We start from the raw sequence: 12,508 nt of genomic DNA, 5'->3' as shown, positions 1-12,508 counted from the left end.
ACCACTAGCCATTGGCCAGTGGCATGGGAGTAGCCAATCCGTTCTAAAAATTAAACCATCTTCAAATCTAAAGATTAGATAGGAAATTGAACGACTACTGTGGGAAACTTCTCAGGGGCACGGAAGTTCTGGATGAAGCTGATATTTGTGTTTTTCCTTAGTCAATATCCCGGTGACCATATGAACAGGTTGGATGACAAATAAGGAAGGTTTCAACGGTGGATATCATTGTCACCGCTGCTTTGTGTAGTGTGGTTCACTTGAGATTTGGATCTTCCTAATTTTTTTATTATCTTACCTTAAATTGATCTCCAAAATGGATGGATGGTGTGGATATAACACACGCATCATGGTGAGGGGGCCACAAAACTTTGCTACGTCAACACACAAAAAGGTTGGTGATGTGTGCCGCACCATGCAATCCGCGTCCTGGTGCCGGCCCTATGGAGCTTTGGGCTGTAGAAACCCGCGTCCCAAAACACCGAAAGAACCCTAAAAATTCCAGCAGTTGACGAAATTACCCTTGCGAGTGCGAAATAGCGAAGATAAAAGGAGTGAACTCAACAACTCCAGCTCGCTCTGCTTCTCTCTGTAAATCGCATCTGTTATTCTTCCGCGGCATCAAGGAATACAAAAGGGGGAAAAAGAAGAAGGTATTGATATCTCTCTCTTTTTTAGGGTTAGGGTTTGGATTCAGAATCGAAGTCGAGTTTTCTCATCCTTCTATTGAGATTTGGTTTTGTTGGATCTTTCGTTTCTTGCGTTTCAATCCGTGTAAGAATCTTGATTTTGGATGATCAAATTTTGGGTTTTTCATCGCAGTGTTCGATTTGTAATCTTTCATTTGATGGTGTCTGTGCTGATAGGTTTTGCTTATGAATAGCTGAGAAATGATATTGTTTTTCACCTTTCGAAAAGAATAATGTTGTTTTTGTGTTCGATTTTTTTTGGTGGTCGGATTGCTTTTGAAGTAGTAAAACCTGTGAAATCTGATATGTTTGTATCTTTTATATCTTGAACTGGACTGTGAAGATGTTTATGAATTGAGATTTTGATGATTCTGAAGCGTTTTGGGTATGTGCGATGGATTGGGATTTAGAGAGATGTTATTGCGTTAGCTGAGAAATTATGATATTTTATGTTGTTTTTGGGGTTCATATTGATTCTGATACTTGTAGAATTCATGAAATGTGAATGGGGTTTTGTCAGGGAATGCAAAGATTTTGTTGTCAATTTGACTTCTTCTTCTTCTTTTTTTTTTTTTTTTTGGGTGGAATGCAATTCGGTGGCCAATATCCCATGGCATCAGTGTCGCTGAGAAATGCTTTTAGCTTAGGTTGTTTTAGTAATGATTTGTTTTGGAGTTCTTCTTTGTTTCTGCAATGGTATGCTGATTTCTCTTAAGTTGACATGCTGATGGTTTAGGTGTTTGGGGTTTCGTCGTTGGTGTATTGTTTCCATTGGATAGAGGAAAAAGCAATTATTCATGTTGTCTCAGTGTTTTGATTGATTGAATCTTTTTAAATTCATGATTTGTGAAATGCTTTTTTTGGTTGCTTTGAACCTCATTAATTCCATGGTCAGTGAAATTTATTTATTTATTTTCTACTGACAGTGCTAAGATGCAATATTTTAATGAATGTTTTTTTTTTTCTTTGTGCTGCACACCATAATTCAGAGAGCTGATGGCATCAAAGTTGCATCAACTGCAATCCAAGGCTGCTCAAGCTTCACAGTTTGTGGCCAAGCATGGAACTGCTTACTATAAGCAGTTGCTGGAGCAGAACAAGCAGTACATCCAGGAACCTCCAACTGTCGAGAAATGTAACCTGCTGTCTAAACAACTATTTTACACTCGTCTTGCCAGGTTAGTCTTCGATCAGCGATCTTGATTTGAGATTCGTTCTTACTCACTTGATTGTAATTGGTTTAATAAGGTACATCACCTTTGGCATTTCCTGTATGATAAGCAACTGTATGATTGCAAGTGTGGCACTTCATTCCACTATCGACAAGCAAGTTGAAGCTTCTGTTAGTTTCAGTGAAGTTCTCACATTTTCAACTAGCTTAGAGCCTGTTTGGTCATAGGGAACCTTTTTTTGAGGTGGCATAAAGTAAGGGTTATGGACTCCTTGCGCCCAAAAGAAACCTGCTACTCTTGGAGGGCATCTTGATTTTCAATTCAAACTAGTAGGGGCTTTATCATTGGTCATCCCATAAATAACTGCATGGGAAGAGTGGACAGTAGACAATCTGAGTGGATTTTCATTTCCATTTTTTTGGCCCTACCTTTTAATGGAACAAAGACATCTTTCCAATAGGGTGAGGAAAACCACGTGAGTTGATTACATCATCTTGGAGATGTCCTTCTGAAATGGAATTTCTAAATCAAATGTCTTCCTTCCCTAGAAAATTAATGGTCAACTGTAATTTCCTTCTTCATTGTCGCACTGTAAAGGTTCTTAAAAAAAAGAAAAAAAAAAAAAGAAAGGCAAAGTTGAGCGCTGGGTGTCTTCCCAAAAAAAGAAATTTAAGGGGTGTTTGGCGCATGGTATTGGGAAGGATTAGGTGGGATGGGATTCAAAAAACATAATTATTACAAATGGCAGGGATTGTTCCTTGTTACCATGGGATAAGCTTTATTCAATGCTATATTTGTAATACGGTGGTACATTGAATGGATATACCCATCATCATTAGAAACTATTGAGAATAACACGTGTTATATCCAAACCGTTCATCTGTTTTGTAACCTCATTTTATGGCACGGGCCTAAATATGAGGCAGATCCAAAACTTATGTTGCCCCAAAGAAGTTTTCAACAGTAGGTATTTAATCCCCGCTGCTTTCTATGATGGGGTCTTGAGCTTTAGATCTACCTGATTTTTTGGCCCATGCTCTAAAATGATCTCGAAAAATGGGTGGACGGTGTGGATATAGCCCACACATCATGGTGGGAGCTACACGACTTGCTAACATTGAGTGGAATTAGCACAAGACCTAATGCAATTCCATCTAATCTAATTCCAAGCTTTTCCAGTCTTCCCAAACATTGAGTGGAATTGGCACTGGACCAAATGCAATTCCATCCCAACTAATCCCATCTAATACCATGCGCCAAACGGCCCCTTAGATCCATTGGCAATTCCATACTTGTCCCCTATTTAAAATGAGGTGCCACCTTGATTTTGTTGATCTAGGCTATATTTATATGGTAGGCCATGACACCTGCTATTGCCTATTGGCTTGGGTCATGGTTGATTATTTCATCTGTTTATATCTTTATCCTGATATTTGAAGTGGTGTGCTCTTTTTTTTTTTTATTCTTTTTTTTTTTTTTTGAGAATTGACAAGTTTCTTGATTCCAAAAATAAAAATACTGCATGAGAAGCGAATGCCTGATACATGTGACCCCTTCATTACATAGATTCTAGACCTGTTTGAATACAATGCATAAAAACCAAAGAAAAGAAAAGTTACTTTTGTCACTGTGTGGCTACAAGCGCCCCCAACTCCCAGAAACCCTCAGACTTTGACCAGCCAAGTAAGTGGTCTACAAACTGGTGAATGGATTATAAGTTCATACGCAATATCTTTACTTTATTTCATACCAGTGACTAAGATAGGCCTCATATTAAAGCTCTTGCAACATGTCCAGTTGGTTAGGCAGGTTGTTGGGCCATGTTCAAGCACTAGTAGGGACCTGCGCGATGCGTGGGTGTACATGCAAAAAGATACTCAACACATGTCAATGCAGAAGTTTGTGCAAGATCCAAGTTGTTCAATAGGCACCGCACACAATGCATGTATTATTTCCCAAAATCACAATGATTTGATGTTAGCTGTCCTTGTGAAAGAGGAATACTAACAATATCCCTTCATTTTAGATGAAGGGAGCATTTTCTATGGGATCTAGGGTCATTTATAAGTGGAACCCATTATCGTGATGCCTGGGCCAAAAAATCAAGCAAGCCCACTTATCAAGTGGTCATCGATTTGACTTGTGTATCACTTTGGCATGTTTATGCATACATCTAGAATACCTTTTCTTGAGTAGTACACTATTATATATCACTGGAATTATATTTATGCATCCCAAGAAGTTACTAACATTTCTTTTTGAAATTGAAAAAAAATAAATTCAGAAAATGGAGAAAAAAATGGAAAAGGCAAAGGAGAGGGCTCCCACATTAGCAACCCATGTCCCAAAGACCTCTAGTTTTCTTTTATTTTGGATTAGATAAACTACTTGTAGGCTATTATTTTATCTATTCTCTTTCTTTTTCTTTAGTGTAAATTATGAAATAAAAAATATTCAAATGTCCTATTCACCATCTGCAGTTATAGAATTAAGACAAAATAAAATAGTAGATGAGCTGGATGTAGTTGAGAATATATATGATGGAAGAAGAGTAGAAGACATAGATGAAGACATTTCTGGTCAAATGAATGATAGATTCTCTGAAATTAACTTTGATGAAAGTAGATGCTTTTTAAGGGATGACAAGACTATTAAAAGAAGAAAATACATCAAAGGAAAAACAATCCCAAATAAGCACTGGTTTTCTGATTGAGCGATTTAAGGTTTGAGGATTTATTTATTTGTTTATCCAATACCTGGAAAAATATAGTTGTTCTCGTTATGGAAAAAAAATGTTTGTTCTCATTGAGTATGTAGTAGATCTCTAGTCAGCTTGGTTTTGAAACTCCCATTGAATGAGAGTTGAGTTTCCAGTTTCTAAGCTGTCTTGGATCCCAAAAAGCATCTTAATGACTTGGATGGTGAGTGTAGCAGATGAACTTCTAATTCATAGATTTATGATGTATCAGAGTTTCATGGGGAAGAAATTCATAACATTGAGCTAGAACCTGCGGTGACTTGACCTAGATAATCCATTGCTTCCTTGTAAGTTTCTTGGGGAAAGAGTTCTGAGTTCTGACCTAGCATTGGCACGGTTACGCCAGAGATACTTGTTGCAGTTGGTGCGGTGATGCATCATTGTCCAGGGAGGTTGAGCTTTGAAGGTAACATTGATGACTAAGAATGGCAAAGAGTGAAGTGGAATATGGCAAGAAGAAAGTGATTTTGTAGGTGAAGATAGAGGGGATGAGGAAAGAGAAGGTGGGAAGGTAATACGAACATTAATGAGACGAATCGGCTCTTCCTTTACTGTTAGCAAGAATGGTTCTAATAAATTATTCTCTGTATGGATGGGAAAACTGACAGCATTGACCTATAACCTATGTTGGATCATAGAGGGGTAATATTTGGGTAAAGCCTTGGTTCCTTTCTGTAAATGTTTAAGAATTGAGGAGATATAGTGTGATTTTGCATAGACAATTTTATTCAACCTTGAGTCAAAGTGGAGACCTAACCCTTTTTTTTTTCTTTTGAATAGTGAGTTACTTCACCCTTTACTTTTAACAATGGCAAAATTGCTTGTAAAAGGGGGAGGGATATGCACGTCTAAAGTAAAAGAAAGCTAGAGGCCCTTTAGACATTTGCTACCTATGTGGCAGCCCTCTCCTTTGCTTCGTTTTTCCTCCCTTTTCCATTTTTCCATCTCAATTTTAGTAAACATACATGTTAGTAGCCGCTTAGGATCAAGGTGTTCCATAACATTAACAGTGGCCGTAACGGCCACCACCGTTGCCTTTACGATACTGGGCATAACGGTTGTTACGGCTCGGTAACAGTCGTTACAGTCTCTCTTTTTTATTTTTTTATTTATTGAAAAAACTCTCGAAAAACCTGTATCTGCCCTGTAATGTTGATTAAAAAGTATCAAAAACCTATATATATCCCGTAATAGACCATTACAGGCTATTATGGCCTTTATAGGAGATGTAACGTGCCTTTAACAGCAATTACGGGTCATTTTTTTTCCATAACGGCTATTATGGCCGTTACGACCCCATAACGTGTAACGGTTGCAACGGTTACCTTTACGTAACGGCCTTTACGGCCCCATAACGGCCTTTACGGCACACCATGCTTAGGATGCATAGAATATTTTTCTAGCGATCCAGTGGACGACTCATCACTCAAGGTATTCTAAACATTGGGCACATGTTTTCAATGCTTTTTGTCAGATCGGTGACCACCTAATGAGTGGGCTTGCTTGATTTATGGGCTAGAGCATCTTAAGATTGGTTCCATCTATGAATGACCCTAGATCCTATATGAAATGTGCCCTTCATCTAACATGAACGGATGCAATTGGTTCTTAGATAAGAGTAGCTAACATTTGATCATCTTTATTATGGGTCCAGAGTCATGGAAGATACATGCTGGGGTCCACCTGTTGAATGACTTGGATATATGTTAACACGTGAATCATCTTTCTGCCTGTTCACCCTTGCTTTGTTTTGTTTTCTTTTTCGTTGTTTTCCTTTTTTCTTTACTTTTCTTTTTCTTTTTCTTTTTCTTTTTGGATAGCTAAGGACGGGTCTTTACTTCCACATCTTGCGTGAGGTCCTACTTTGAGACCTCTAAACACATCTTGCACAAACACTCACAAGAAGGCACACATCCTCCCTTTTTAAATATAACCCCCCATACAGGTAATGCTGCTTTATTTTGTTAAAAGACCCCTAAAGCCCCAAAATGACTGAAAATGACCACATTTTAAGGCCTAAAGCATGTGTAGTACATTTGGGGTCTACTTCTAGATTTTGTACACTTGCATGAGAATGTGGACCCACTTGAATGGTCTTAGAAACCATAATCCAGGTCTTTCAACCCACATCTTCCTTGATTGCTCATTGCAACTTGTTAATAAATCTTTCATCAGGACTAATTTGTACTGTGAAAAATGACTACTCTTTTTTTTGGAGAGAGTTAATTTGTCCATGTAGCTTTTGACTTGCTAACCATGGTATGCCATATGGTACGCTTGATATTGGAGTGAAAGTAATAGGTTTTGAAAACTTTATACGAACTTCATGGTAATCTCTCGCTTTAATTTTTTTGATATACTAATAATGACAACTTCAAAACCGTTAAGCAGTTCCGATGTTATCACTGAGGGTTCTTTTGTATTGCTGTAATTAAATAATTAAACCGTGGAACATGGTTAATTGATTCAATCAACATTCTGGATCATTGTGTCAATAAAACTAAGGTTTAAAACATTATGACTTTACTCAAACTCCGAAAGTTCTTATTGAAGTGGTTGAGTCGAGTTGATTCAGCTCTCTCTTGTGTTTGTTGAACTTGTTGATCATGATGCTGTGGTGATGATGACTACCATGATGATGAATGTCTCAATGATGATGATGATTATGATGGGAATGGTTTCAGTAGGAGATGTTTGGAGGAAAAAACATATCACCTTTTTCCAAGGATAGGTTTGAAAATTTGTAATCATATCGGTATTGTTTGGTTAATACAATCAATATACATATTGGTACCAATAGGTAAATTAAAATTTCAAGAAATACGATGACACACTCAATCATATGGTCAACAGATCATCTTGTTATTAGGGGGAAAAAGAAAGAGAGTCAGTCTTCTTTGTGAAATCCCCGTTTTTGAGGATTCCAAGGTGAAAAAACCCCCAAGGAAAGAAAAAAGAAGAAGAAGGCTACTATGAAAAGGTCCTGAACTATATGATGTTAGAGGCAACTGTTTCTGTCTCTATAGAGTTGAGGAGCCAAGGAGTGCATTCTGAATTATCCAGTTAATTCAGGTGAGGATGTGGAGCCAAGAAGTAGTAGAAGAGGCAGAAGGCAACTGTTTCATGTGGACTCCACATGCTTTTCTGCCTCTTCTACTACTTCTTCTTCTTCTTTTTGAAAGGTAACATGGGCTTGAATCCATGACCTTAATGTTGAAACAAACTGTGTCTACCACTAAACCATGGGTTGGAACCCTTCTAATACAGTTTTACTCCTGCAACAATGGTACCTGGATCACTGTTGTGCTAAGGTCATTGTTCCATAATGTGTGCAGCCGATCAGAAAAAGAAGAAGAAGAATAAAAGAAAATGCATGCATGAGACACCCTCTTTAGTTGATAGTGTGTTATATGCCATTTTTTTTTTCTTTTCCACATGTGATACTTACCTGCTTTTATCTTGCTTTTATCCTGCTTTCCACTACTTGCCTCATTTCAATTTTCACATTATATTACTTAGCCGTCAACAGTTATATTTTTGAAAAGGATAGAAAAGGCCTTTTCTCCTAACAACTTGTTCTAGTTATCCAAACACAAAAACTGGATATCCGAAAATAGCTTTCCCATTACCCAAACACCACAGATAGAATCTCTTTTGCATGCAATATATTTCCCAAAAACAGATTCACAACCCCCTTTTAAAATTCCAGGGATCCAAACGCCCCCTGAAAGAAAGTTGTTAATATATTGGTGGAAGCCATAATAGTGAGGGAGGGATTGTTAATATAGGTGAAAACAGATTCACAACACCCTTTTAAAATTCCTTGTAGCCAAACGCCCCCTGAAAGAAAGTTGTTAATATATTGGTGGAAGCCATAATAGTGAGGGAGGGATTGTTAATATAGGTGGAAGCCAGAATAATGAGGGAGGGGTAGGGATTGTTAATATAGGTGGAAGCTAGAGGAACGAGGAAGGAGGTGGCCAAGAAAGAAAATAAAGGAAACTTGTTATTATAGGTGGAAACCCGAATATAGGATTGACTTAATTGGATATTATGCCCATAGAATACAACAGAGGAGGAGGGAGAGAGTTGGAAGGTAGTATAGTAGGATTGACTTAATTGGATATTATGCCCCTAGAATACAATAGAGGGAGGTAGATGGTTGGAAGCTAGAATAATATATGATTGACTTGATTGGATATTACATCCTTGGAAGAAGAAAATAAAAGAAAGTTGTTTTGTTGGATATCTTAGTTACCTCCCGTCACGTCAATCTTAATAAAATACACTTGTGTGCTGAATTTCTCTAATTCATTTGCCTAGTTGTTTCTCGACTTCACATGTCGATAATCCAAGTAGTTGAGGTTGAATTTTCTGTTTGATTGAAAACGCAGCCCATCTAAATGGATAATTCTCAGTGTTTTAAATAGCGATAGCATGTTGCGTAGCATTCAGCCCTCGGTAGCATGTAGCGTAAATAGCGTAGTGTGTAGCTTAATCTACACAATACTTCTATTTTTTACTTTAAAAATAAGAAAATATAATAAATAGTAAAAAGAAGCAAAAAAATATAAAAATGGCTAACAAATGATTCATTTTTTCAAAATTTCAAGTGTAAACATGTTCAAACAAGTTATTAATTAGCATTTATCAAAAGCTAATCTACATATATAAAGTTATAAAACAAATCAAATAATTATTGCATCAACAACTTTCTAAGCAAAGCACTTTAATTAATAATGCCTAATTGAAACCACAAGTCACAACTCACAAGTATGAAAAGAAATATAAATCCCACAGGTTAAGAGTATTATGTACAATACAAATGTCATATTTTCATGTATACAAAGAGGGGTTTTTGAAAACCCTATTTCAAAACCCTTTTTCTTTTTAGTTTTAAAGGTTTTTTGGTGTGTGAGTTTCACAACAACTTTAACAAAGGATCACCACCATTTTGAGTGAAAGTAAACATAAAAAGGTTTGGTTTTTTACTTTGCATTTTAAGGTTTTTTAATGATGTGAGTTTTAAACAATTTTTTTTTTTTTTAAAACAAAACTTTTAAAAAATACATTATAACGTACGCTACATACTACGTAGCTGTGGTGTATGCTACAGGGGATTTACGCTATGCTACATAGTGTATGCTACAGGGGATTTACGCTATGCTACATAGTGTATGCTACTGCTACGCTATAAACGCTATTTGAAACCAATGTTTTAAATATCGACGATGTCAGCCTGATATATCTTGTATCCCACCTGTGCGATATGAAACACACAGGTAGTGTCGATATATCTCACATGTTCGATCCGGTGAGCTTTTTCAATTTTCGATCCCCTTTTTTTTGAAATTATGTTAAATTAGTGTGAAATGGTTACAAATCCATTGGTTCTCCATGTTTTACATGAAAAATCATGGAGTTGAAGCTTTGATTTTAATATCCATTGGTTCTTCATGTTCTCCATATTTTTTTCAAAATTTTCCTTCGAAGACTAATTTTGAAGTATTTGATGAAATGATCATCACATATACTCTGATTTTGAAATTTGAGTATAGGCGGTCGGATTTGGGGAAATTGGGGAAAATTCAAAACTTCCCAAATTGCTTGCAATGTTGAACTCCAAACATGAAATCAAGCATGTATGAGGGCTGATCTACTGATTCGTTAAGTCATTGTTAATTTTTGGAAAATAAAAATTATTTTTTAATTAAGAATTAAGAATTTTTATTTTTTGAAATTTCTCTTCAACCAGCTGTCAATTGAGACTAATTTCGAAGTATTTAGGAGTCTTTGATGAAATGATCAACACACACATTCTAAATGTTATGCATTCAATTTGAATATAGTTGCATTAGTTTAATTAGATAACACATAGCTTAGGACCCTACACAAAGGAAACCTACCATGTGCACTTCTTTTTTGAGATGTTATGATTTAAAAGAGTGTATTAAGGTCTTTTTTAACAATCCCTGAAGTTCCATTAAAAAGTCCAACTATTTCCCCAATGTTTCCCCATATTTCCCAAAAAAGTGCAATAAATTACCCGATACAAATGATATATACTATGCGATAACCAATACGTATTTGTATCCCAGGAATGTGATACTGATATTTCGAACACTTGGAAACTTGCGTAGGCTGCGTATGATTGCAACAATATCAAGAATTTTTTGCTTAATCAGTCCAATTGGTGCAGAGTGTCACGAAATTCCATGATATTTAGTGCAACCAAAAGCATCCTTAGGAATTAAGCCTGGTGCATTTATTTTGTATAATATTGGTGGGATCTTTGATAAATCAATCTCAAGATTGTTTCACCTTGTCATCTTTCAAAACAAAAACTAAAAAAAGATTGTTGCACCTCACAGACCCGAAAGCAATATTCCACCCCTCCAATGAGCCGAAGTTCCAAATAGAAACTGCATGCTTCTTTCATGGCTTCTGTGGGAATTCCATTCTGAAATAGATTTCCAGGGTTGAAGTTGAACAATTAGACATGTAAATGTATGTATGCGGAGCTGATTGATTGATTTTTACAGCATTCCTGGTCGATACGAGTCATTCTGGAAAGAACTGGATTACGTAAAGCATCTGTGGAAGAATAGGCAGGAGCTGAAGGTTGAGGATGCCGGCATAGCAGCCCTGTTCGGGCTTGAATGCTATGCCTGGTTCTGTGCCGGTGAGATTGTGGGAAGAGGGTTTACATTCACGGGCTACTATGTCTGAGCCCGGTTGACAGCCATCAGGAAAGCTGCTTTTGGCTTTTGCATTTGTTCAGTTTCTTGTTGTAGGGAGTGATTTGAGTCACTGACCTTCCCACCCTAGCTGCAAAATTTTTGTTCTTTTTTTTTTTGGCTAAAAATTGAAGCCTAATGATACAGCAGGACAAGCTTCACAGCCTCTCAATAATCTGGCAGTTTGCGGATTGCTTTGGATTTGATGAAATCACACTCATCCTGTCACTTAAAATGAACAGCTGCTGTTTTAGTCAAATGGTTGTTTTGAAATGGCTTCTTCGATCTACTCTAAATACCTTTCGGAAAAAAAAAAGAAGAAAGAAAGAAAGAAAGAAAGAAAGAAAAAGAAGAAGAAAAAAAAAACACTACTCCCAAGAACATGCATTTGTGCTGTGGTTTCTGTTTTAACCCCTCTGGAAACTCAGAAGCTCAAGTTCAATGCAAATTTTCAGCTTCAGATAAGAGGTTCATCCTGCTTCTGGAGCTTCATACAGGGCTAGCAATGGGCCAGGCTTTGAGGCCTCTGCTCAACCTAATTACCTGTCTTTGGTTTCATTGCAGAAGGCTCAGGTGTGGGCTGAATTTTTTCAATTTCATGATTGATTCATAAATCAGCTGGGCTCTCACTAATGATGATGTCAGTCATTTTCAGTAGATGCGGCTGGCCTGAAGTAGTTGGGTCTCCTGAGATTCAGGCCTGTGCTTGAATTTTGAAGGCCTTTTGAATAAAAAGTTGAGCTTATGAACCTCACTGTAATGGGTAAATCAATTTCTTTTGGACATGATTTTTTATTTATCTCAATAGAAGGCTCTAGAATGATGGATGTTTTTGAAGTAATTGAACTACCTTCTCTTAAATTTCTTTGGTTTCATCTCTTATCATCATCTTATCTTTACAGCTTCAAATAACAACTCAGGAATAGAGATGGAGGATTTGTAATTACAGATAAAAAAGCTCCAGTTCTCCGCATACTGTTTAGCAGAAAGGAAATGGCCGAATTGTTTTAAAACCTGGATTGGACCACTGTAACCAGTTTCTTCCGGTCCGTGTGATCTGGTTTGAGCTCAAAATACAATCGCATGCCATTCAGGTCCAACGTGATGGAAATCAGATTCCGAGCAAGGTAACTGCCATTTGTTCATTCTCGT

General features: G+C 37.0%; 1 protein-coding gene across 1 annotated transcript; it reads left to right on the top strand.

The window, feature by feature from the left end:
* Positions 1–435: 435 nt before the first annotated feature.
* On the top strand, positions 436–11,629 carry LOC131242676 (uncharacterized). Its single transcript, XM_058241471.1, has 3 exons — positions 436–653; positions 1,679–1,867; positions 11,162–11,629. Exons 2-3 carry the CDS (start codon positions 1,686–1,688, stop codon positions 11,346–11,348), a joined length of 369 nt encoding a protein of 122 aa, XP_058097454.1. The 5' UTR covers positions 436–653; positions 1,679–1,685; the 3' UTR covers positions 11,349–11,629.
* The last annotated feature ends 879 nt before the right edge of the window (positions 11,630–12,508 follow it).

Source organism: Magnolia sinica, chromosome 4 (genome assembly GCF_029962835.1).
Source record: "Magnolia sinica isolate HGM2019 chromosome 4, MsV1, whole genome shotgun sequence".
NCBI classification, from domain to species: domain Eukaryota; kingdom Viridiplantae; phylum Streptophyta; class Magnoliopsida; order Magnoliales; family Magnoliaceae; genus Magnolia; species Magnolia sinica.
Note: the sequence above shows the minus strand (reverse complement) of the source record. Positions and strands in the feature narration are given on the sequence as shown.

Bases quoted from the DNA above. Each gene is read 5' to 3' on its own strand.
- LOC131242676 (XM_058241471.1), top strand. From the start codon at position 1,686: ATGGCATCAAAGTTGCATCAACTGCAATCCAAGGCTGCTCAAGCTTCA. The intron at 1,868-11,161 runs GTTAGTCTTCGA...TGATTTTTACAG, and splicing joins TTTTACACTCGTCTTGCCAG to CATTCCTGGTCGATACGAGT.